This window comes from Macaca nemestrina, chromosome 8, assembly GCF_043159975.1.
Source record: "Macaca nemestrina isolate mMacNem1 chromosome 8, mMacNem.hap1, whole genome shotgun sequence".
Taxonomy (NCBI): domain Eukaryota; kingdom Metazoa; phylum Chordata; class Mammalia; order Primates; family Cercopithecidae; genus Macaca; species Macaca nemestrina.
The window spans coordinates 21,797,554-21,824,230 of NC_092132.1; the positions used below are offsets into that span (position 1 = coordinate 21,797,554).

At 44.4% G+C, this 26,677-nt stretch overlaps 1 protein-coding gene across 3 annotated transcripts in view; it reads left to right on the plus strand.

The window, feature by feature from the left end:
- The window catches only part of LOC105468488 (F-box protein 32), a 42,866-nt gene extending 17,501 nt beyond the window's left edge, over window positions 1-25,365 (plus strand). Inside the window, exons 5-10 of one of the 3 annotated variants that reach the window (XR_979492.2) lie at window positions 9,633-9,726; window positions 10,580-10,764; window positions 16,632-16,814; window positions 18,495-18,638; window positions 19,789-20,505; window positions 21,897-25,365. Coding sequence is in view for 1 of the 3 variants with exons in the window: in XM_011718689.2 (XP_011716991.1) it covers window positions 9,633-9,726; window positions 10,580-10,764; window positions 16,632-16,814; window positions 18,495-18,638; window positions 19,789-19,878 (696 nt within the window). In the remaining 2 variants the exon portion in view is untranslated. Of the gene's footprint in view, window positions 1-9,632; window positions 9,727-10,579; window positions 10,765-16,631; window positions 16,815-18,494; window positions 18,639-19,788 lie in introns of all 3 variants that reach the window. The other 2 variants (XR_979493.2, XM_011718689.2) reach the window with 2 other exon arrangements.
- Window positions 25,366-26,677: the final 1,312 nt, after the last annotated feature.

Consider the following 26,677-nt stretch of genomic DNA (forward strand, 5'->3'; position numbering starts at 1 on the left):
GCGGAAAAAGGAGGCCACCTGAAGAAGTGGGAGATGCCCGCACCACCCTAGGTGTAGTAGGGTATTTGCAGAAGTAGGAGGGTACCCACAGAAATGAGGGCTCCCGTGGAAATGGGGGAAGATTAAGAGACTAGAGCATAGACTCCTAATAGTATAAAATAATTTAAGCATGCACTCTCAATTTATGCATATTCATAAATTCACTTAGAACTCATACACCTCTAAAAGATGCCAGTAATGACATCTACCCTGCAGTGTTGCTGTGAGAATGAAACTGAATGTCAACCTGGTAAATGCTGTAGAACCACACCTGGGATGTGGTAACATTCAAGGAGTGTAGTAGTTGTTGCTGTTACTGTCATCATCAACTTGAGGGACCTTATTGTGGGCATTAGAAAATACACAAAATCAGAGATTAAAGATCATATAAAATACTGAGATTTCTGTTTTGTTAGTTTTCTACCTGATTTTCTTTCCAGTACTACTTCAGAGACTGCTGGATTGAAAGTGTGCCCATTTTGTATAATTTTTTTTCTTGATGACTCAGGATCTAAACCTATAGCACTAGCATCCCAGCAGTGTTTTTTCTTTTTTTTTGTTTTTGTTTTTTGTTTTTGTTTGTTTGTTTTTTTTTTGTTTTTGTTTTGTTTTGTTTTGAGACAGAGTCTCGCTCTGTCACCAGGCTGGAGTGCAGTGGCACGATCTCAGCTCACTGCCACCTCTGCCTCCCGGGTTTAAGTGATTCTCCCGCCTCAGCCTCCTGAGTAGCTGGGATTACAGATGCCAGCCACCACACCCGGCTAATTTTTGTATTTTTAGTAGAGACAGGGTTTCACCATGTTGGCCAGGATGGTCTCTGTCTCTTGACCTTGCGATCCACCTGTCTCAGCCTCCAAAAGTGCTGGGATTACAGGCGTGAGCCACCGTGCCCGGCCAATGTTTTCTATTAAAATTCTAGCTAAGCATCTTGGCCCTGTCGGGGGCTTATCACACCTTGGGATGTGCCAAATTGTTCAGGTGAGCTGGGTTTTCAGTGCCAGTCCCACAGACCTTTTCTCATCCAAGGAGGGATGCTCCTGAGAGCATTTACACTGTGCTCTAAGTATCTGGGACCCAGAATCTAAAGGCCTCATGAGTCCAGTAAAGGAAGAGGTCTCCGACGGCAAGAAGTGGGAATTGACAGCATCCTCCTGCTAGGTCTCCATATGCAGCAAATTGCTTCAAATGAATGCTTTTGAATCCCTGAACAGGTATTTCTACATTGGGCCCAAACACCTAGTGTTGCCATAGCCACTTGAGAATCATGTCAGACCTGGCCCCTGCTTGTCAGGTGCTTCTGGGCTACTCTGGGGGGGACAAAGTATAACTATTCAAATGGCAAATTGAATTAGCACAGTCTGGGAGCCTTGGAGACGGCTTCTTGAAAGAGGTGGAACCTGAAATTCTCCTTCCTTGGGGGACGGCCAGTATTTGGCCAGATGGAAAGACAAGTGGAAGGCTTTGCAGAGACAAGCGATGTAAGCAGAACCTAGAAATGGGAAGGAGCGAACGTGAAGGGGAATGATTTTGGGTCGGGGTCAATAGCAATGTGACATTCAGCCTGTAAAACTGTAGGGCAGAGGTGAGCGTTGCTGGAATAGATGGGAGCTCAGTTTAAGGAAGATCACTGCCAAACGTCACCGTTCAGATGGATGCAATGGGGAATCAACGACCATTATCAATTCAAAAGTAACCAGGGCCAGGTGTGGTGGCTCACACCTGTAATCCCGACACTTTGGGAGACTGAGGCGGGTGATCACTTGAGGTGAGGAGTTTGAGACCAGCCTAGCCAACATGGTGAAACGCCATCTCTGTTAAAAATACAAAAATCAGCCGGACATGGTGGCAGGTACCTGTAGTCCCAGCTACTCAGAAGGCTGAGGCAGGAGAATTATTTGAACCTGAAAGGGGGAGGTTGCAGTGAGCCAGTTCACACCACTGCACTCTAGCCTGGGCAGCACAGTGAGACTCCGTCTCAAAAAAAAAAAAAAAAAAGAAAGAAAAGTAACCAGGATGGGTGAAAGATGAAGAGGCAAGTCTCTCTCGGCTGAGAATACAATTAATGCATATAAACTTGGCTCTCCTTATTATTTTAACTCCCTCTGTTAAAAGAGAGCTGTTTCACTTGCAAATAATATTTATCCAATCTTGACATGCCTGCAGATTATTAATGTCGCTGAAATTTTTTTCTCTTTCAACCTGTCAGTGTTCAAGCTCAAAGTCAGAACAAAACTTTCCAGGTTTTTTTTCTGTGTTATTCGCTGAGTAAATAAGGGTTTTGGAAGTACCCAGCACTCAGAGCAGGGAGAGGCACTGCCTAGTCTAACTGAAGGTCTATTATAGAAGACGCCACCTTCCTATAGATGGACACCCAACTTGGGTATTGAGCATGTGAGGCATGGCAAGGCTGCTTGAGGCTGGGCCTCGTTTCTGCCTTTGATAACTCTGGCAGATTTTCCAATCAGACATATACTTCATACTGTAGCACCCCACTTGTATACAAGATAAGGAATTTGGGGATAAATTGTGTTCTTATTCTTAACAATTCTGTATGAGAATGATAGAGTATACTTAGGCAAGAGCCTTGTGGTTTTGTCCTTTTAAACTAACAGGTAGAAGAAGCTGCTATTTTTGTTGATGCTTCTGAAAGCCCAAGTGTTTACTGTCCCTCCAGATCTCAGGCTGCTTGCCCTTCTGGAAAGTGTTTGAGATGTGTTTGCATTATAAGTAATTTACTCCTAGGCCCATGCCACTCCTGGGGCATCAGTCTGGAACCAGTCCCCATACAGATATCAGCCTGACCAGCCAGATGGTCTGCCATGGACCTTGATATGTCATTTGGCCATCATGAGCCGCCTCACCTGTAGCAGGAGGAAATTTGGGTAAACTGTTTCCTGAGTCCCTTCCAGCTACAACACTCTTTGATTCAAAAAGACAAATGTATGTTTAAAAAAAACACTATTTGTTGAGTGCCAGGCTGGGGGTAGAGTGGGAAACAGGACAACACTTGCTGTCTTGAGGGTTCCATCCTAATTAGCCCATCAGCAAGTAAGTGAGCAAGACCAGTTCAGATATGCATAAATGGAACAATGAAGAACAATGAAACCATAGTAAGATGAAGATGGTACCAGGGAGGCTTTCACATGAGATGGCCAGGAAAGGGTCCTCTGAGCCCGGGGCAGGCCACATTTGAACTGAGACCTGAGGGATGGGATGGAGCTGAGCATGTAAAGATGTGGCAGAGGCAAAGGCCCAGAGGTGAGAATAAGCTTGACCTACTCAAGAGACAAATAACCTGTGTAGCCAGAGCAGAATGAAATTGTGCAAAACTAGGCTGGAAAAGGAGTAGAAACCAGATCAGGGAGAACCTTGCCAGTCATGGTAAGGAGCTTGAGTTTTTTCCTAAGTGCAAGGAGAAGCCATTTGAGGATTTTAAGCAAAGAAGTAATGTGAACTGATGGATTTTTTAAACTATGAATGCTATACTAAAATAAATTGTAGGGAAGAAGATGTAAGAAGCCTGCTCTTGACACAAGTGTAGTGAGATAAGAGGGAAATCTCTCTTCTGCCCATTCATCTTGCACACACCACTTCAAACTCTGGTTCATATCCGCTCTGAGATTTGCTAGACGATATTGCTTGCAACTAGATTTGTCTCCTGTTCGTTGCCTCCAGAACTAGCATGAGCCAAAGCTGAAGGGCAGGATGTGGTTTCAGCATGTGGTGACCACCATCCCTCCCTCCAGTAGCTCAGAGCCGTTCCTGCTACTGCACAGCTCGTCACTGCAGATCATGCCGGATGCCCAGAGTGCCCACACGATAATGACACCATGGAATTCCAGAGGAGCCGAGAAGCCTCCTCCTCCTTCCCCTTCCCTCCCCCTGCCTCTCTTTAAACATAGCCACAAATTACTGGCACCTGGGCTAAAATTTGCCCAGTCAAAAACAAGCAGCCACTTCCAAACAAGACATTTTCCTCTGTTCTCTTTTTCTCTTGTGGCTAGGGGCAAAGAATCCAATTGGCTAAGTCATCTTGGTACACAGATTGCTAGATACAAACCTACTTTCCTAGGCACACAGCTCTCTTAACACAAATAAAAGCGATAAATTTGGGCTGTGCGCGATGGCTCACGCATGTAGTCCCAACACTTTGGGAGGCCAAAGTAGGTGGATCACCTGAGGTCAGGAGTTCAGGACCAGCCTGGCCAACATGGTGAAACTCAATCTCTACTAAAAATACAAAAAGTTTCCAGGTGTGGTGGCGAGCACCTGTAATCCCAGCTACTCAGAAGGCTGAGGCAGGAGAATCATTTGAACCCGGGAGGTGGAGGTTGCAGTGAGCTGAGATCGCACCATTACACTCCAGCCTGGGCAACAGAGCGAGACTCTGTCTCAAAAATAAAAAAATAATTTGAAAGTCGGTAAATTCTGCTCTCTTCACCACTAGTTCCATACATCACTACCTAGTGGCTCTGGGCCTATAGAGTGATGCTGATGTGGGAAGTAGAACCTGTGGTTTACCTAAAGCAGTTGCTTCATCCTAAATGTGCTGTTAGCACTTTCTGGGCATTATAGCGCCCTTAATATTAAAAGTTGATTACCAGTCACAGCATAATATTATGTAAAATTTCTAGACTCTGTTTCCCCAGAACACAACAGTAAATGGTATTGCTCCATTTTTGGAGTAAAATTTGGCCCTCCATGCAAATTGATTGGCCTTGACAAACTGAAGTCCTGAAACTGTCAGAATATATGTTCTGCCAGGCACAGTGGCTCATGCCTGCAATCCCAGCACTTTGCGAGGCTGAAACAGGAGGATCACTTGATCCCACAAGTTCAAGGCCAGCCTGGGTAACATAGGAAGACTCTGTCTCTACAAATAGAAATAAAAAACTTAGCCAGGCATAGTGGTGTGCCCCTGTGGTCCCAGCTACTTGGGAGGCTGAGGTGGGAAGATAACTTGAGCCTCGGAGGTCAAGGCTACAGTGAGCCATGACTGTGCCACTGCACTCCAGCCTAGGTGACAGAGTGAGACTGTCTCAATAAAAAAAAAGAAAGTGTGTTCTCTGTTAGACATATCTGGGCTCAAGTCCTGGCTCCACCATTTGCTACTGCTGGTATGGCTTTAGGTGAGTGCTTCTCTGAGCCTCAGTATCCTCATTGGTTAAATGGAGAACCTACCTCATTGGGTTGTTGTTAAAGATAAACAAGATTACACATGTATAGTGCTTAGCGCAGTTGCTGACACATAGTAAGCACCCCATTGTTATTGTTATTGTTATTGTTAGCAAAATAAGACTCCATGGTAGAAAAACCATGCAAGTCATAAAATGTATCAGCATTAACTTTTATCAACAGATAGGGTGCTATTAAATGTATCACCAACATAGTACAATGATAGAAAGGAATATTACAGTGTGAAAGCATTTATGCATTTGTTTGACAACAGGTACAATTGAAATACAGATATGCATTTGTTTGACAACAGGTACAATTGAAGCAATTCCAAAGGTCTTTAAATGGGTTGTATTTGCCCTGTTAACTCAGTATTTCCTGACTGGCAATAATTTTACTTGGTAATGCTCTGTATTATGGTAAAAGCTAACGATAATAATTTATCGAGTATATTCTTTGTACCAGGCACAGTTATGAATGCTATGTGAACACATTTAATCTTCACTGCAACTCGGAAGTAGGTACTATTACTGTGCATATTTTGCAGGTGGGAAAACTGAAGCGGACAGTTTGCCTCTGGAGCCCTCACTCTTAAACTCTATGATATATACCAGAAACTCTATGATACAGCCCAGGTGCCAAATCTGGCGCTCCACCTGATTTGTAAATAAAGCTTTATTGGAACACACCCACGCCCACTCATTGACACATTGTCTATAGCCATTTCTGTACTATAGCTTCAGGGTGGAGTAGTTGCTCCAGAGACCATGTGGCCCACAAACCTTAAAACACCTACTGTTTAGCACTTTATGGAAAAAGTTTGCCAACCCCTGATGTCAACTTTAAACTTCACAAAAAGACTGGAGTTCAGAAAGGAAAGAAAGAATACCTTGTAATAAAAATGCTTATGTTTGGTATTTACTGTGGATTTGTACATATTTATCTCACTTAATTCTCATAGCAATCCTGTGAAGTAAGTAGTCTTTTTATTTCCATTTTAGAAATGAAGAATCAGGAGTTCAGAGGGATTAAATGATTTACACTGTAGGCTGGAGAGCAAACTCCATGAGTCTAGGGATCATGTGTCCTCATCGTCATGTCCCTGTCACCTACCACGATGCTGGCACAGGGTGGACACTCAGAAAATACTTGCTAAATGAATGACAGTTACAAAGGTCATCCAGCTAGAGAATCCAGGTCTTCTCCTATTCCAGGGTTCTTTCTCCTGACTCCACAACTGTCTGACAGTTAAAAAAAAGGTCCGGGGGGGGGACTTTCCCTTGAGATAGGATGAAGCCCAGAGTGGTTAACATGTCATTATGCTGTCAATTGACAAGTTTTTGCTGCTATGTTCCTCCTTCTCCTTAGTCAGAGAAGATAATCAGACCAAAAGGCAGTTCGTTTCTCCTCCAATGCACAGTCATGGTGTTGAGAGTTTACTTGTCCTTGTGATTGGTGCATATTTTGACAAGATTAAAACTGACACCCTCATGAGATGGTAGTCACATGGAATCTGGGTTTTGGATGGATTTCAGGCAGTGCTCTGGCTGCCTTCCTCCCAACCCCTTGCCCCACCTCCTACCCAGTGATGAGTCACAGTGCACAGCCGATTGCCCTTCAAGAGCTGACCCAAGGCTTTTGTTTTCTTTCATCTGCTTCATGCTGGTCATGTGAGGATCAGGGTATTATTAGACCATCATCTTGGGCTTCTAAATCTTGCTGTTGGTCAGGGAGATACATGAAAGGTTTAGTCAGTCCCTTTGTGCCATTTTCACTCCTCTCTTGACTGTCACATGCTGGTTGGTGGCAAAGCTAAACCACAGAATTCAGTGTGATCACCGCCCATGGCCATGGTCTCTACTGGTGTTTTGATTTCCCGCCTATTTTAGCAGACACTCGGTGAGCTCCTAACTTCAGACTAGATCACCAGTACTGATTGTAACAAACCACCTCCTCCTCCGGTCAGCTGGCCTCATCTCTCCCTGCATGTGGAAAAGATACAGAAGCAGGGAGAAAAAGGAGTTTGGATGGGGGTGGGTTTTTTTATATGTAAAGTAAAATTACATTCAGGAAATTAAAAGTCTGTGTGTGGTTTAACAGGCTCCTAAAGGACTCCAGAGGGACAAAAATTTTACACAAATGCCATGGAAGCAGAGGTGCTCTGAATTGCCTAGGCTGTTGATCCAAAAGTTTCCATTCTCCTCTGCCACCCAATCTTTAAAATTTCATTTTGCTTCTTCCCTTGGGCTTGATTCCAGCGCCCACCAGAGTGTCATGCTCAGTGTTTATTGACCTGAAATGAAGTTGGGCTGAAACCTAGCCAGGAGATGAAATTCTCTTAGAGAGTTTCCTAACAGCGAAGATTCTAGCTTCAATGTAAAGGAGGGTTCTCGGTTCTCTATGTCTAGTCTGCTGAGTCTCAGGCTACTTATTACCCCAATTACTTTTGCACCATCCTAATAGTTTTCTCTGGGGGCCTGGTGGGTTCTTATGAAGTTAATTACTTTCACTTTATATCCTCCTCTTTTGTTTGTTAACCCTGTGAATGCATGAAGTGTGTTCTTTTATTTTGCTGTGTTGAGAAGGACTCTGCTGAGTCCTCACTGGTTGTAAAGTGGCTCATAAGGTGGGTCTCTTGAGCCTCACTTTGCTCATCTGTTAAGTGGATTGAACTAGATGGTCTCTTAAGATTCCTTCCGGTCTAAAGTTTCATTTTTCAACAATAGGATCTTTGTTTTTTATTTTTATTTTTTTATTTTTTAAGATGGAGTCTTGCTCTGTTGCCCAGGTGGGAGTGCAATGGCACAATCTCGGCTCACTGCAACCTCTGCCTCCTGGCTTCAAGCAATTCTCCTGCCTCAGCCTCCTGAGTAGCTGGGAGTACAGGCATGTGCCAGCATGCCCAGCTAATTTTTTGTATTTTTAGTAGAGATGGGGTTTCACCATGTTAGCCAGGCTGGTCCTGAACTCCTGACCTCAAGTGATTCTCCCGCTTTGGCCTCCCAAAGTGCTGGGATTACAGGCATGAGCCACTGCACCCTGTCTGTATTTGTTTTTTAATCTTGCCACATCGGTAAAGAATTTTGCTATAGAAGGAAAAAAAGATTCGACTAAGTATGCACTAACCTCAGTTATTATCTTCCTTTATTTTTGTCTGGCGATTATGGGGTGGTAGGAATGGGACATACTTTTTCAACAAACAAACTGGCTGGGCTTGGTGGCTCATGCCTGTAATCCCAGCATTTGGAGAGGCCAAGGCGGTCGGATCACCTGAGGTCAGGAGTTTGAGAGCAGCCTGTCCAACATAGCAAAACCCTGTCTCCACTAAAAATACAAAAAAAAAAAAAAAAGAAAATTAGCCAGGCATGGTGGCGGGCATCTGTAATCCCAGCGACTTGGGAGGCTGAGGCAGGAGAATCACTTGAACCCGGGAGGCGGAGGTTGCAGTAAGCTGAGATTGCACCATTTCACTCCAGCCTGGGCAAAAAAGCAAGACTCCATCTCAAAAAAAAAAAAAAACACTCTGTTTAGCACCGAATTAGTGCCAGGCACTTGCTGAGGGCTTTATGTGCATTCTCCTATTATCACTCACAACAACCTTGTATTATTGACTCTACCTTGTATTAAAGGTATTAAATACTCAACCTTGTATTAAAGACTCTAAGTATTACTAGTATAGGTGAACAAACTGGGTGGGGCACCAAGAAATATAGTAACTTGCCCATCATCATGGGGCTAATACATGGTCAAATCAAGACTTGAATCTAAGGCCAAGAGCTACAAGGATCCAAGTTTTTAGCCACAGTGACATCATATAAAATACATCCCTGCATTTCTCTCTCTTTCTGTGATAGGCATCTTTCTGCAGAAATTTAAGTGCGATGAAAGAGTCTAACTAATAGACATGTTTATTGAACACTGCAGAAGCAGGAGGTATCAGGATAAGACTCTCCACTTCCATGGAAAGTGCACGTGGCTGCTGAACATGGGCTTTAGGTGCCTTGTGAGCAGTCAGTGCCAATAAGGAAGAAGTTCAAGCGGGGGCAGAAGAATTCCCCTGGGGAGGTGATTCTGCAGAACTCAGCCATTCACAGGTCATGGGAGATTTTGTTCCCTTCAGGATACGTCAGCTTCACTTGCTGAAGTAGGACAAATAGAATGAATTAGCCCTGGCTGAAGCCAAAATTCTTTATATTTAAAAGAAGAAAAGCAATTAAATACTCAGCCCAATCCTGGGTTTTGAATTACCCCATTTATCTTTCACTCTGAGCATCTGCTTTTTATTGCATTGTGGCCCTGCCTGCCATTTATCTCTCCCTGTCAGTCTGTATCCACGTGTCATGGGACTCAAAAGTGAAGATTAGAGGAGAAAAATATCTCTGTATTCTAAGCCTGGCAACTTCTATTTTTATCCTCAGCTGTTGGAGCTGATAGCAAAGTCACAGCTCACATCCCTGAGTGGCATCGCCCAGAAGAACTTCATGAATATTTTGGAAAAAGTGGTACTGAAAGGTGAGCCTTCTGTCACTCTCTCGCCCCTTTTAATAGGCATGGAGGTGGGCAGATGGATTTTCCAATAGAGTGGACATGTCATTAGATTTAAAGATGTGTGAATGGATGAAATGAACAACTCCAGCTACATTTCAGAGGCACTAAATTCCAGTTCAGAAGGGGGTGCAGTGCATCCTCATGGCAAAGGGTGAGACCGTCGCCCTCCTGTCCTTCCTTTGGGACCATCTACTTGCCCTACTAAAAGCCTCGTAGGCTTCTCAGTGTAGACACAGGTCCCAACACTGGCTCCCGAGCCTCCAGGTCCCAAATTCCTAGAAAATCGACACGTGTACAAAATCAGAATAGATTCGTAGACTATTCGAGCTAGAAGGAACCTTAGGTCTCTGGTTCACCTGACTCATTATACACATGGAGAAACTGAGGCCCATGAGGAGAAGTGATTTGTCCACAATCACACAGAGTCAGCCAGACAGGATTAGAGCCCAGGCTCCAAACCCCTGAAACCATGCTCCTTCCACTGACTGTCCTAAAGGGGGGGTCACTTCTGGGCAAAAGGAGTGGCTTCTGATCAGGTGAGCCATGGCTGCTGGGAGAACAATGAAGAGAAAGAGGCTTTATAGAAAATGAGAGAGAAGAGAACAAAGAGGGACCTAGATAATGGAAACTCTACCTTTTGACCTCAAGTGCAGAAGTTTGGCCAACCGTATAGTAAACACGCGTGAGGAAGAAAACCGTATCCCCAGAGGCAGTGCCTGGGTAACATGACTGGAATAGAGACAGAGAAAAGCTCATGTGTAAAATACAGGGGGTTCCAGTATCATAACTTTGATTATTTTTTTCTTCCCCACTCAAGTCCTTGAAGACCAGCAAAACATTAGACTAATAAGGGAACTACTCCAGACCCTCTACACGTCCTTATGTACACTGGTCCAAAGAGTCGGCAAGTCCGTGCTGGTTGGCAACATTAACATGTGGGTGTATCGGATGGAGACGATTCTCCACTGGCAGCAGCAGCTGAACAACATTCAGATCACCAGGGTAAGCGGGCAGGCCCAGCCTCCTCCCAGCAGTGGGTTCCTCCACGGAGACACTGAACAGCCTCGCCAAGACTTTGAATTCACTCCTGGGACAGAAGAGTCCGGTCTTTTCTGATGGCTGCTTTGTCCTGGTGCTGAGGGCGGGCTGGGGGACCTCCTGATAAAGGGAGGTGGGAAGAAAAACTTGGCAAAACGGGATCAAAGTACATGAAAGATGGCAGCCTGGTGAACTACTGTGGGAAAGCTGGAAACTGGGCTTTTGAGGAGAAGCAGCCCCGCTGCTGAAATCTTTAGCGGGGTTCAGAGATGTCTGTCTGCTCATTTCCTCATAAAGGATGACTTGTTTGCCGCTTTAGGTTGCTGTCTTGAATATAACAGAGCTGGGAAGGCTTGGAGAACTGGTACCAGCCTTTTAAAATCCTAGTTCCGATTATTGGTAGTTATGACAAAGGAAGCCTTTGATTAAAGTCTGCGAGCTTACATGTGGGAAAATGATGAGCAATTCTCAAAGCACAAAGGAAAAGCCCTATATTACCAGTGAGGTTTGGCGATCTACAGCAGTTGTTCCTTTTGGCTTTCACAACCTAGCTTGGCCCTCAGCTCTTGTCCTCCTAATAGTGAGCAGGAGGACCAAGGCACAAAAAAAAAAAAAAAAAAAGGAAGATGCTGGTGCAATCTCTTAGGACTCACTAATGGACAGACACACTCAGGCGGCTCATGTAGCACTTTGCTTACTTATCTCATCACAGACTGTAACTGGCTTAAGTGGTTTCCGGGACCCACACTGATAAAATTTGAGGTTGCCTCATATCAGGAGAAGGTAGCAGGAAGAAATCCTTTGACTGCTTTTAAATAACTTTTACTAGATTAAGTTTTTAGAATGCATGTTCATGACTTTACTGGTAATTACCTCTCTGTCCCTTCGCTTTTTAAGCTGTGAAACAGAATCATTCGAAGGCTCAGAGTTACGTGACTTCCTTAGAGTCACGTAGGTTACAACACCTACACGCTGTTGCCACAGACACACACGCAGAGCAGAGCACAGATGCAAGTCATCTTTCAGAAATCATCTCGCGTATTTGATTTGTTTAAGAGAATGTACATATTTATTATGAACATTCACCTGATTGATTCTAATAATTTACCCCATTCCTACATCTCAAGTGTAGGCACATAGTCTGACCATGTGAACGTGAGACCCAAGTTCCCAGCTTCTCTCTCACAGAAAACCCACATACACGTTCTACCTGGTTTCTGGCGTTCTCTATGGCCTGGACTGACTGACTAGGATTTTTCTAAGACCAGGAGAGAACTGCCAAGCCAGTGATATAAACAAGCAGGTCCCATGTGTCCCAAGGGCACTTCCCTTCAGCAACTTCAGAACACCCATTTAGATGGTCACAGTTGGCCAGGTGCGGTGGCTCATGTCTGTAATCCTAGCACTTTGGGAGACTGAAGCAGGCAGATCACTTGAGGTCAGGAGATCGAGACCACCCCAGTCAACATGGTGAAACCCCATCTCTACTAAACATACAAAAATTAGCCAGGTGTGGTGGTGCACACCTGTAGTCCCAGCTACTCGGGAGGCTGAGGCAGGAGAATCACTTGAACCCGGGAGTTGAAGGTTGCAGTAAGCCGAGATCACACCACTACTTACCAGCCTGGGTGACACACTGAGACTGCATCTCAAGGAAAAAAAAAAAAAAAAGGAAAAACTCTAGATAGTCACACTTGCCTGGAGCTTGCCTCTGTTCCCTCTGTCCACCTCCAAGGACCCCTTCTGGCCACATCTGCCCGCATACCCTGCACTGCCATAGGCTTACATGCTCAGAACCCTTCTTAGCTGATCCACCAACGCTCTTCGGAGCTAGCTGTTGTAGCTGTTGTTACCCCTCTTGGAGTGGAGGTGGAGTGGCGACCAGAGATGCCCAGTGACTTTCCAAGCGATATACAGCAGTTAGGGCCAGAGCTGAGGCCAGAACCCTGGATTCCATATTCCTAAAATGTCAAAGCTTGCTTGAGTTTCCAAACTTTTTCAATCCAGCTTTCTTCCAACTATTTATCCAATGATCCAGCTGTTTAAAAAACTCTCTTTGGGCCGGGCGCGGTGGCTCAAGCCTGTAATCCCAGCACTTTGGGAGGCCGAGACGGGCGGATCACAAGGTCAGGAGATCGAGACCATCCTGGCTAACACGGCGAAACCCCGTCTCTACTAAAAACACAAAAAATTAGCCGGGCGAGGTGGCGGCGCCTGTGGTCCCAGCTACTCGGGAGGCTGAGGCAGGAGAATGGCGTGAACCCGGGAGGCGGAGCTTGCAGTGAGCTGAGATCTGGCCACTGCACTCCAACCTGGGCGACAGAGCGAGACTCCGTCTCAAAAAAAAAAAAAAAAAAAAAAAAAACTCTCTTTGATCCAATGAGATCCCACAAAGAAGAGATCAAACACTGAAGTTCACTCACTATCTCTTCTACATGAGGAGGTCCAGCCAAGCCAAGTCATTCTCTGCACTCTCCAGGCTTGACCCTGCCTCAGGGTTTTGAAGCTTGCTGCCTTCTTTGACCATCCAATCTATGGACGTCACCATCATATCACCTTCCTCTGAGCAGTTATGATCTGAAATTGTCTATAATGTGTACTTTTCTGTCTCTGTCCACTGGGTTATAAACTCCACAAAGAAAGGACATTACCCATCTATTCCCTGTTCCTGGCACAGAGCAGGAGACAGTCAGTAAATCTGAGTTGAATGAATGAGTGGTTGAAAGGGAGTCTCCTTCCATTGCCTGCCTGAGTACTCGTTCAGTGTTCAAAAGAACACAGTTGGAAAACATGAAGGTTCACGTGATTCTCCCACCTCAGCCTCCCAAGTAGCTGGGACTACAGGCACTCGCCACCACACCCAGCTAATTTTTGTATTTTTAGTAGGGAGGGCGTTTCACCATCTTGCCCAGGCTGGTCTCGAACTTTTGGGCTCAAGCAATCCTCCTGCTTCAGCTTCCCAAAGTACTAGGATTACAGGCGCGAGCCACTGCGCCCAGCCTCCACACAGAAGCTTAACTCTCCAGGGGAAGGAGAAATGGAGAGAAAGAGAAAAGACTTAATTACTTCAGTCTGGACTGTATTTTAAAACTTACTTTTTTTAACAGTTTGACCCAGAGAGAAGTACATTACTACATGCAAATATGAAGTTGACTTTCAGAGTAAATGCTTTCTATTTTGCCAAAATTCTATCATTCTCCTCCCAGCATGAAATCTTATTTTCCTGCGAAATGTTCATATCTAATTCTATGGAGCCCATTTTTACTGGCAAAATAATATAATAAAGAATGAAGGAAAGAAATTAAGAGAACTGGGTCTTAGGGGGAAAAAAATCAAAGACAGTGACAGTATGCGGTGGGCAGGGCACTGTTTTGAAGCATGTGAGGAGTGACATAGACCCGAATGGATGTTAGCCAAATGCTTGACTAGAGGAGCGAGAGTGACTAATTTTTCTTTTATACGTTTATATTCGAAAGGAGGAGGCATGTAAGCAGTTAACCACTTATCAGGAGGAAGGGCTCAGCATGGGGTCTGGGCACGGATTTTGGAAAAGTTCAGGTTTGAAAATTTGACAGAGTGAACTCCGCCAAGTGGACTGGCCTTTAGTAGGAGTTAATGTAATAATTGGCCTGGGAGTTTTAACCAAAAAAGTAGAGGCTTTGAAGTGTTGGAAACGAAAAGAAAATCTCATGGCAGTTTTATGAGCTCATATGATCAGCAGCAGATGAAAAACGATAAATAGGTCTAGGGCCTTCTGCGGCTGGCAAAGACCTGAAGTTTGCAAACAATTGAGAGTTCTGCCCAGCAGCCTGGGGTAGAACCGAGCCCTATAAATTGTCAAGTCATGGATACTTTGAATGAAACAGGAGGCTGAAGTCCTTCTACAACTGAGATTGTTGGAGCTGGGAGGGATCCTCAGAGTCTTCTAAGCCATTCATTTTGGACATGGGGAGACTTCCCAGGGGAGCTGGGATCCAGATGTGCTGCCTGTCCGTCGGTGTTCCTCCCCTGCACCTCCCATTCTTCTCCGTAGCTCAGCCTTCCCAAGGCCCCTTGCCACCGCTCCCTCCCCACCTCATGCCTACCCAGCCTTGCCGGGACACAGGAGAGAACTTCCCAGACCTAGTGTCTCCTGGAATCCTCCATGTGTTTAGGCTTCGATGTGCTTCATACAGAGTTTGGCTCCTGTAAAAATTTGGGCAGGGAAATTGATACCCATTCTCAGGATATTTTCCCCCGAGCTAAGGGAGAGTTTCTTCATCCTGTATTGTTTTTCTCCTGTGACCTCTCAGAGGTCACAGAACATTGATCTAAAAATGTGAATAGTCCAAAATCAAGAGCTCACCCAGAACCAGCAGGGGCAGGACAAGGAGTCGCAGTCCCAGGTGGTCTATTGACCTATCTGGATGGCAGCATCCTGTTGCCGTTCAAGACACATCAGCAAATACATGCGCGGATTCCCAGGTGCAGATTCTCCCCACGGAGCTTTGTGCTTCCCTCCATGACAGCATTTACTGTCTTATTTTATATTATTTTATGATTATTTGTTTCTGCCTCTGGGTCTCTCACCAGCCTAAAGAGCTTATTGCAGCAACTTCAGCACCAGGCCATAGTAGACGCTCAGGAGAGGTGGCTTGTGCTGGGCTGGTCTACAAGGGACATAAAATTCGACCCTGCCTTCAAGGATGTAGATCTGGGCAGGGTATCATAAGCTCATCAAAATTTAAAACAATAAAGGCTTAAATATATTAGTAAGTTCAGGGGTGTACCAGAAGCTCTTGGAGAAGCTCACAATTAATTGCCAAGGTATTATCCACAGACCAACAGTTTTCACAATGTTCCACGGAGGCCTCGGTTAGAATAGAGATGTCTCAAGGGATGGTGGAGCTTGGGCCAAGGGCTTCTGGACCTGCCATTCCCAATGTGCGTGCGTGCACGCACACACACACACACACACACACACACACACACACACACCAGCACAGAGTCTTTGTGTTGTTTTCTACCTATTTAATTATTTGGGCTTCATTCATTCCACCGGTATTTGTTGAGTGCCTTCTATGTGCTGGGCACTCCTGTAGACACCCAGGACACAGTAGTGAAAAAAGATTAAAATTCCTGCCTTCATAGAGTTTAAGTTCCAGCAAGAATGTTCCTTTCAAAGTTTCTTTTAGAAAGAAAGCTCATGTTGCATGACAAAAAGAAGGATATTGCAAGAAGTGTCTCAAAGAGATCCTAGGAATTCTAGGAAGGTGCAGTGGGTAAGGGAGTCACAAAAACAGAAAAGGCCTTTCAGAGGAAGTAGGTTTGAACTGGATCTGAGCAGGACGACCACGTGGCCGAGCAGAGAGGACTGGGGAGGCGAGGGCATTGAGGTCAGGCTGAGTCAGGTGTGTTTAGGTGCCAGTGAGTAAACCTACTTGGAGGGACCTGAGGTCTGGAGGGCGGCCAGAGAGATGGGTCTTGGGGTGGCTGGCTGGGCCACTCCATCCAGGGCAGTGAGGCCTTCAGGAAAGCAGCAAATCTTGTAACTCTGTGAACTGAGTAAAGCACATGCACCATTTGGAGAGTCTTTAAGAGTGAAAGTTTCAAGCTTTGGAAATGTAGGGAGATCCCTCTGGCACCACTCAGCTCAGCCCACTCCACACAGTTCTTTGTGGCTCACAGCCATGGCCTCGTGTCTGCTTTTGGGATGGGGAGATTTACTCTGCTTTCGAGCTCTTATCAATAAACTGCCTCGAGGGTGGAGGACGGGGGCAGCTGCATGCCTAGAAGGCCTGGTGAATCGCTGCTCTCTGGCATCCCACCTATTGTCACCCTTCTCTCTGCAGCCTGCCTTCAAAGGCCTCACCTTCACGGACCTGCCTTTGTGCCTACAACTGAACATCATGCAGAGGCTGAGCGACGGGCGGGACCTGGTCAGCCTGGGCCAGGCGGCCCCCGACCTGCACGTGCTCAGCGAAGACCGGCTGCTGTGGAAGAAACTCTGCCAGTACCACTTCTCTGAGCGGCAGGTGGGCAAGGCCCAGCGGGCTTTCCTCCCACCCTCCTCTGGCCCCCACCCCAAGCTTCCTTGGTGCCCTGCTCAAGCCTGAGGTCTGGGTTCGCCCTACTCCAGGTTTGACTGAACCTTCCCTGGTTTGACTGAAAAATGACAGTTGAAGGAGTTTTGTGATTTTGTTTCTTGTTTTTTGAGACAGGGTCTTGCTCTATGGCCCAGGCTGGAGTGCAGTGATGCAATCATAGCTCACTGCAACCTCAGCCACTTGGGCTCAAGCGACCCTCCCACCTCAGCCCCCCGAGTAACTGGGACTACAGGCTCATGCCACAACACCCGGATAATTTTTTTATTATTGTTTTTGTAGAAATAGGGTCTCTCTGTGTTGCCCAGGCTGGCCTCAAACTCCTGGCCTCAAGCGGTCCTTCTGCCTCGGCCTCCCCAAAGCACTGGGATTACAGGCATGAGCCCCCATGCCTACCCAGTCTTGAGTTTTTAAATAGAGATGTTGTCTGTGTGTTTTTTTCAGGTAGTTTTTATGAAAAAAATTGAACTTACATTCTTAACCTATTCTTATTTTACAACTCACTCAAAAAAATCATAAATTGGCACCCATCCTTTTTATCTAGAACCCCATAACTTACATTTTCTGAGTGCCTTAAAGTACTTTTTTTGTTGTTTTTTTTCTTTTTTTTTTTTTTTTTTTTTTTTTTTTGAGACAGAATCTCACTCTGTCACCCAGGCTGGAGTAAAATGGTGCAGTCTCGGCTCACTGCAACCTCTGCCTCCCTGGTTCAAATGATTCTCCTGCCTCAGCCTCCCAAGTAGCTGGGATTACAGGTGTGCGCCACCATGCCTGGCTAATTTTTGTATTTTTAGTAGAGACAGGGTTTCACCATGTTGGCCAGGCTGGTCTCGAACTCCTGACCTCAGGTGATCCGCTTGCCTCAGCCTCCCAAAGTACTGGGATTACAGGTGTGAGCCACCGTGCCCGGCCTTAAAGTACTTTCATAGATATTATTTCATTTTATTCTAATGGCCCAGGGAAGGATAGGTATTGTTGTGCCTACTTCAAACAGATGAAGGGACTAAAGCCACAAATGGCTAAGTGACATATCCAAATTAATGAAGTAGCTCTTTGGGTGAAGAAACTGGCCCTGACCTTGAATTTGGACCTTCAGACACCAACTCCAAGCCTGTTTCCCTTCATCATGCTGTCTCAAGTTTGTTGGTCTTTTTCCAGTTTCTTTATATGGATGTGTGAGTTCAACAAGTTCTGTTCATGAAGCCACTAATATTTAGATATAAACTAAAGCCCTGGTGCCAAGCAGTTATTGCATCTCCCTGGAAATGATCACTCAAATCTATAGCAAAGAAAAGATTGAAGTTGTTTATTGAGATCCCCTAAACTTTAAAGGACCATCCAGCTGCAGTTTAGTAAAGGTCACTAGCAACGTGTCACCAGCCACCTGTGTTTTTGTTTTGTTTTGTTTTGTTTTAAGCTTGGTGAAAAGCTACTGTTTAACTGAGGAGAGCTAACAAGGTACTTGTTTATATAGTGACAGTTCTCCCCTCGCTATTGTAGAGCTGAAAAGAGGGGGAAAGGGTGAGAGTCAACCTTTTCAGAACCAGAAAACCACAAGCCATCTTCTTGACAAACTCTCTTGCAATTTCTTTTATTCATTTGATTTTTTAGATCCGCAAACGATTAATTCTGTCAGACAAAGGGCAGCTGGATTGGAAGAAGATGTATTTCAAACTTGTCCGATGTTACCCAAGGAAAGAGCAGTATGGAGATACCCTTCAGCTCTGCAAACACTGTCACATCCTTTCCTGGAAGGTATGTGTCTCAGAGGTGGCTGCCACAGACCCCCAGCCCAGTCCCTAAGAGCCAAGAGTGCCAGCCAGCATGGTGAGGCCAGTGCCTTTCCGCCTCTTCCCCATCATAGCCCCCAGCTGAAAGTCAGGGTAAACTGATTCAGTGCCTGGGAGGGTGGGGGTTCCCTTTGTCTGACAGACTTTCATAGACCTCCATTTTCTTCACTTTTCTTATGTTTACATTTTTCTGCATTCCACCCACCCACCCACCCTTAAATCCTCCTCTCTCTGTGTGTACCGGTACACACACTTACACACGGAAACACATGCCTTTGAGTTTTTCCAGACTTGTAAAATTTTTTCATTGATGCGTAATACATAGTTTCAGGGTCCATGTGATAATGTTATTCATGTAATTTGTAAAAATTAAATCAATGTACTTGACACATTCATAACCTTAAGTGTTTGTCACTTATTTATGCTAGAACCATTCCAATTCTTCTCTTCTGGCTATTTTGAAATGTTCAATAGTTTTTTTTTTTTTTTTGAGGCGGAGTCTCACTCACTCTGTCACCCAGATTGGAGTGCAGTGGTGGGATCTCGGCTCATTGCAACCTCCACCTCCCAGGTTCAAGCGATTCTCTTGCATCAGCCTCCCTGAGTATCTGGGACTACAGGCACATGCCACCACACCCAGGCTAATTTTTGTAATTTTTAGTAGAGATGGGGTTTCGCCATGTTGGCCAGGCTGGTCTTGAACTTTTGACCTCAAGTGATCCACCTGCCTAGGCCTCCCAAAGTGCTGGGATTACAGGCATGAGCCATCGCGCCCAGCCTGAAATAATCAATAGATTATTGTAAATTACGTTCACTTACTGATCTAACAGCAGGTCTTACTCCTTCTATCATACCATGTATTTGTACCCATTGATCCACTTCTCTGCATCCCCTTCCTTTTCCCTTTCTCTGCACTGGTAACCACCAGTCTACTCTCTGTCTTCATGAAATCTACTTTTATAGCTCCCACATACAAGTGAGAACATGCAACATTTAGGCCTGGGGCGGCATTATTGACAGAGAGTCGTTGCTTTGAAGTTGGAAAATGCCTTTTGGTGCCAAAAGCCAATGAGAGGCCTCTGAGAACTTGAAGCTAACCGTGTGTTCCTTTCCAGGGCACTGACCATCCGTGCACTGCCAATAACCCAGAGAGCTGCTCCGTTTCACTTTCACCCCAGGACTTTATCAACTTGTTCAAGTTCTGAATCCCAGCACATGCCAACACTTCAGAAGGGTCCCCCTGCTGACTGGAGAGCTGGGAATATGGCATTTGGACACTTCATTTGTAAATAGTGTACATTTTAAACATTGGCCTGGAACTTCAGAGATAAGTCACGGAGAGGACTTGGAGGGGAGAAATGCAGTTGCTGACTGGGAATTTAAGAATGTGAACTTCTCACTAGAATTGGTATGGAAAAGCAAAATACTGTAAATAAACTTTTTTTCTAACAATTTGCCAGCAAGACTATAAGGGCAATAATTCTGTTTCAGCGGTGAAAATGGAATCCTCTTAATGGTCACAGAAACTCCCTTATAGTTCCCTAGGAAGAAAAAGGCAAAACTCAAATACAAAATAGGACGCTTTGTTTACAATGTGAAAATGTGTTTAGAAAAGAAAAAAGAAGAAGGAAAGCTACATAGGAGAAATCCCTGGGCTTTGGGGTTTGATCTGGTGTTTGTTTTGAGAAGGCGAAGGAAGCGCCACCCATCCTAAACCTGCATGGGCACAGAGCCTTACCCTACAGAGATACCACACAATGGTCTACCTCTCAAAGTGTAGAGTGCCCTCTCTGACGACGCATGTGATCCAGTAGGCAGTGTCTGTTTTTCTTGTAAGTGTTCTCATCACTATAAAAAGTGATTTAAAATGGAAAGGGATATTGGAGGCAACCCTCATCTGGTTCCACACTTCCTTTTCAGGCAAACAGGGCCCTCCTTGGAGTTATCTGTTTACCAGAACAACCCAAAAGCACACGTTCCTTTTTTCCTGTCATGTTGTAGCTCATTTGGGGGAAGAGAAGGCCAACTTAAAACAGTCCCAGGGGAGGATTGCTTGAGCCCAGGAGTTCGAGGTTTGCAGTGAGCTATGATCGTGCCACTGCACTCCAGCCTGTCTCCAAAACAAAAGCCATCCCAGAGGAAGTCCTGCTGCAGAAAAGATGATAGAATTAGTCACCCAACTGATAGCTGTGAAGACTTTCTTATTCCTGCTTAACTTTCTTCCTTGGATATCTTCATGGAAAGCCTGTGTCTGTGGACAGAGTGGGGCCCAAGTGCTGAGGCTCGGAAGACAGGTTTTACAATCAGCCAGTTAAACATCTTACCAGTTGCCGTTCCCCTTGCCAGGGGGATGAGCTGAGGAGCTTCTTTTCTTTAGGTCCAACATCAAAATGAGTCCATCTGAGCTAAGGCTTTTTGCAAAGGTGATTAAAAATCAAGGCTGGAGTTCCAGCCAAACAGGGAGGAGAGGTACCACAAGTTCATCTTAAACTTGCTTCCAGGCTGGATAGTTAAAACAGGAAGATCCCAAGGGGATTTTGCGAGGCAAATATCAGCAGGTAACTGTGGAAGAAAGGAAATCTCAGGACCTAGTGAGTTCATTGTAAAATATTCTTGGGAGTAGATGGGGGATCTACTCCCAGTTTTTTACTTTCCACAGAATGTTGTTGCTTTCCTACAACAATGTACATATATTTGCAGTTGTATATGCTTTTCTTTTTTTTTTTTTTTTTCCCAAATAAAGTTGTCACCCTGCATGCCCTTGGCAAATAAGTGAAGCAGAAATAGGAACATGATCCACATGCAAGTTGAGGAACAGTTTATCTTTAAGAACTGACCTTTGGGGTGACCTGGAAAGGGGGAAAGATGGCTAAGCACGGAGAGAAATGAGGCAAGAGACAAGCTATGATACAACACCTCTTCAACCCCTGCCCTCAATAGCACACAACCCATGTATCAGCTTTCTGAAGAGAAGGAACTTACTATTCAGTGCTCCTCACTTTGCAATGTTTCTGCTACGCCAGGATTTCTCCAATTTTTTTTTCATTATCATCCCCCCAAGGAGAAAAAAATTACATTGAATTTAGATTTTCCCTAATAAGGAAAATTAAATATGAAAGAGTAGGATTTTGTTGGGTAAGATTGAGCTTTGGAAGATCACGAACCATTATACTATCTAAGGTGTGTTTTCTTTTTTTTTTTTTTTTTTTTTTTTTTTTTGCAGTCCCTCTCCCCCCTGAATCAATTTCACATTGGGAATGCGGAACCTAGACTGTTGAATAAAAAGCTACTTCTTCCATAATTATCAGGTTCTCTCCAATTTCTCAGCCTCCTCAAAGATGTGGGGTGGAGTTGGGTGTGCCACCACTGAGAGAGCTCTGGAACCTTTGACTCTCGGTGACGTTTTTAGATTTAGGGGTTCGTGGCCTTCCACATGTTGCCACCAACTTGCGATCTCTGCCCCTTCATGCTGATCAAGAAAATAGAAACTCCTTGTCGCCTTCAGGTTTGCAATCCCAGAAACATTGCCTGCTGTGGACTGTCAGCACAAAACTGGGAACTGGTCTCATTTAGACTGTCAGCAGTGCACGTGATTGTACGATAGACCCCAGGCAACCACGTGCATCTGGCAAGATGACCCCTGCCCCAAGAGAAGGGTTACAGTCTTCTTAAATGTTTACCAAGATGGTGCTGGTGGGCTCTCCCCATGTCCTTTGGTGTTACTGGAGTTGGTGTATGACAGAGTCAAGGAAATGTTTTAAGGAAAATGAAGAATAAATCAACCTTTATGGTTCTCTTTCATTGGAAGAGGAGAATAAAGAAGGAAATGGCAGGTAGAGAGGGAGGGGGAAAGGAATCGAAATGGCATGTCTTTGATGTTGTGGCTTGTGTGGGGATGATGGGAAGAGCACAGCAGGCACAGCGTATCTGTGCTAGTGCCACGTGGTATCTGTTAAGTATGGCCAGAGCCTCACATATAAGTGAAGAGAGTTAAGACAATTATTGCTCTTTGAACAATAATAGTCTATAGAATTTCTATTGGCAAACTGTCCCAGACAATCTGACCTATCAAACAAAAGCAAATAATCCCTGTCTCAGAACTGCTGGTCTAAAAGCCAGAAGGGGCACGACGATGGAAATTGCTAGAAAAGAGAGAATGCTCTACTCTCTTTCCTGGGCCTACCTACCCCCATCCTAAACCCTGTAAAACAGAATTTCAAAATAGATGTCAAATATGAAGTAACTCAGACTTCCAAAGAAGGAAGGAGTTCTGCCCAGGGCAGTATGAGCAAATCCACAGGGATGTTAAGATTTGGTCCAACTCAAAGGTTTATGGGCAGTGAGCCTAGAGTCTCTTGAGAGTAAGCCCTTGCATTTGGGACAAGGAGAATATGTGAAGCTCAGGAGTGCTCACACTAGAGCAAGATCTGGAAAAAAAACAATCCAATGGCATTTTAAACTAGATTGCATTATCACTCAATGCTGTTACTTTGAGCAGACAAATCAGTTGAATGGGAGGGCAAATGGCAGAAATGAACAAAAGCTGTTAGGTGAAAGCATCCCCAATGTATCAGTTGTGAGATGATTTTTGTTTAATGATGATCAGGTTTACACTGAAGTGGCTTGGAAGATGTATTTCAGAGGGACTGGGTTTGCACTGCAAATCTGAACACTAGAGCAGGTTCTACTAGCACTTGGGCAGTAAGGTAGTGGGTGTGTATAATGCTGTTGCCACAGTTCTCATCTTTGTGGATTCACATACCCTTTCCCATGAAGAGCTTGCTACTAACAGAGGCTCCTTGTTTCTGTTGTTTTTATACGGGAGAAGAGAAAGACCTTGGAATTTCAATTGTCTAAACAAGTGGTATGATTTACTAGGAAGCAAACTATTCAAGAGATGTTCAACAGTATATCATTCTTAGCATTCAATACAATGTTTATGATAAAATATACACCTGAGTTTATGTTTTTCTGCCAGGCTGAAAGGCAATAATGTCTTGCTATGCAAACACTATTTTATGTGTGGATTTTTTAACTGCAATTTTATGTGTGAATTTTTTTTAACTAAACTCTATCATCATTTTCTATGTTGACATCTTTTTTTTTTTTTAATCTGTTTCCAACTCTGAGTCTGTGAACTGTCTCTTCTGACTGGATGCTGGCCTAAAATCCTATTAGTGCTTAAACAGACCTCGAAACACTCTGATCCTCTAGGCCAATACAGAGATGTTGTTATTTGATATATCTTGGGTCCTTGATGGCTTCAACAAACAAGGTCATAATTTGTTTAAATTCAGTGTTTTCTGTAGATACTTTCTTCTCAGTTTCATTAAGGAGAGTAACCATCTTTGGTTTTCCAAAGAATGGAAACTCCTACCCCAGACTTCAGACTTAGAGCTTCTGCCTTTCACGATCACAATGAGGAAGAGATCCAGAATGTTTAGGGGACGTGCGTCAGCCCACCTGGTACTCAGTGGCAGAGCTGAATGCCAACTTGAGGCCTCCTGAGGCCTGACCTTGTGTGCCCCCAGCCCTCCACCCCAAGCACCTTTTGGTGTGGCTGGAGACACATGACGTTGGATGTGATTTTTCTCAAGCCCTTCACTGTGGAAGGCATGGGAGACTGCCCAGCACTGGGCATCTGGCTGTTAACGTTTCCATTTCAAGTCCCTGATTCTTACTGGAGAAGTTAAGGAGCCACTTAATGTTTTTACAGAACTCTGATTCTGTTGTGAATGTGGCATTCCAGTGAGTACAACCTGCTTGCTATAAAGAAAGCAGCATATTTTGACAACTTTATTTTTTCCTTGGGTACTTACATTTTTATTACAAAAACGGCCTTTATAAAAAAAAGGGCTGGGCAGTGACTTACTTCCTAGAAACTGAGATTCCAAAGCAGGTGTTTCCTCTCCGCTAGACTCAGAGGTACATTTAATCCATCTTCTCCATTTCCTCCTTCAGGACCAGCTATGAGATTCAGTGCATTTCTGTCCCAGCGGATGTTCATTCTCCGCTAAACTTCATCTTTTACTAAGCAAAGGGGGATTATTCCATGAGGCAGCCAGGAGCAAGGGGCCATGATATTCATGACTTTGTCTGCTGAGCATTTTTCAAAGTGTCCTTGAATTCACTCAGCAAACAAAGCTTTCTGGAGAATCTCTCAAAACAGGCCCTGCTCCATTTGGCCAAAAACGATGGCTGCTCCAAAACTCTGAACTTCTTGAAACTCCATCTGCTACATTATTTCTGGAGTTTAAACACGACTTTTTCTGTCTTTGAGTATAGATGTGTTTGTTTAATTAACGAAGCACAAATCTGTTAAGCAGAAGGCTCCAAGCTGTATTCTATACTTGGGAACCCTTGGTGCCATCTTTATTTTACCAAGTGCCAATCACCATGGCTAAAGTGGGTGTATATTACAGCCTGTGTCCTAAGCTTAGACGCTTTAATGTACTTTTTTAAATGAAAAATATTAGAGGGGGTTGAACATTGTAACTAAAGCATAAAGCTAGACCAATTACATGCAGAGATGTTTATTTAATATTGTGTGAGCTGAGTCCATCTGTATAAATTATTTGCACACTTTTCTTGCATGATGAACTGATTTTTTTATAGTTGTTTGTACCAGACGGTGGCATATTTTTGTAAAAAACTTTTGACACTGAATTGCAATAAATGTTTTTCCAACAACACACACTGGTGCATTTTTAGTATGTCCCAATTCAAGTTGGCTTTTTATCATACTAAATATGTTTATCTTTTGCTATTGAGACTTATATTCCTTCTCCCAGAAACTTGTCACCATTTTTGTAAAATTTCTAGGAATCCATAGAAAAACAAGCTTGTTGCTGAATACCAACCTGAGTCCATAATACAGCGTTATGCTTAAACTGAAGGTTTTCATATACTATTTGCACAGCAGAATGATTAGGGAATAATGAATTTTGAAGTCAACATCAGTTTATTCATCAACAGGCATTTATGGAACAGCTGCTATATGCTAGACCTGTGCAAGGCACTGGGAATAGGGTGGTGAACAAGATAGAAATTGTCTTTGCCTTTTGTGTGTGGTTTGGTTTTGTTTCGTTTTGTTTTGTTTTTTGGTGACAAGGATGGGATCGTCCTTACCTTAATGAAATTTAGATTTTAGTAAGAAAGGGGGCCGGGGTGCAGTGGCTCACGCCTGTAATCCCAACATTTTGGGAGGCCGAGGCGGGTGGCTCACTTGAGGTCAGACGCTCAAGACAAGCCTGGTCAACATGGTGAAGCACCGTCTCTACTAAAAATACAAAAATTACCTGGGCATGGTGGCACATGCCTGTAGGCTCAGCTAATCAGGAGGCTGAGGCAGGAGAATCTCTTGAACCTGGGAGGCGGAGGTTGCAATGAGCCGAGATAGCGCCATGCATTCCAGCCTGGGTGACAGAGGAAGACTCTGTCTCAAAAAAAAAAAAAAAAAAAGGCAGGGGGAGGGAGTGGAGGAGAAAGCAAGTAAAAAAAAATTATTTGTAATAACCAATACGAAGGGAATAAACAAAGGGTTGAGATATAGAATAACAAGTGGGACCCAGTTAAGACAGTGAGAACCGAAGCAGCGGGGGCTTCTCTGAAGAAGTGATGTTGAAGGAGCCAGCCCCAGAGGAATGAGGGCAAGAGCATTCCGGAAAGAGAAACAGCTTGTACAAGGTTCAAATCATGGTCCTGCCACTTACCTGCAGAGTGGCCTTTGTCACCTCACTTCACCCCTCTGTGTCTCAATTTCCTCAACGCTAAGAATACCTATCTCTTATGGCTCAGAGGGTTAAGTGAACTAACACATATGAAGTGCTTGGAGACAGGCACAAAATATGAGTACAGCCAGTGTTAATGATTATTGTTATTCCCTGAGCAACAAGAGTCTAAGAATTGGGTTCAGAATTGCACTGTGTTTCCAGGAGGGTATGATATATTCAGGTGACTGACTTGCGGGAGATTGGCTTACTTGATACTTTCACTCTGGTACAC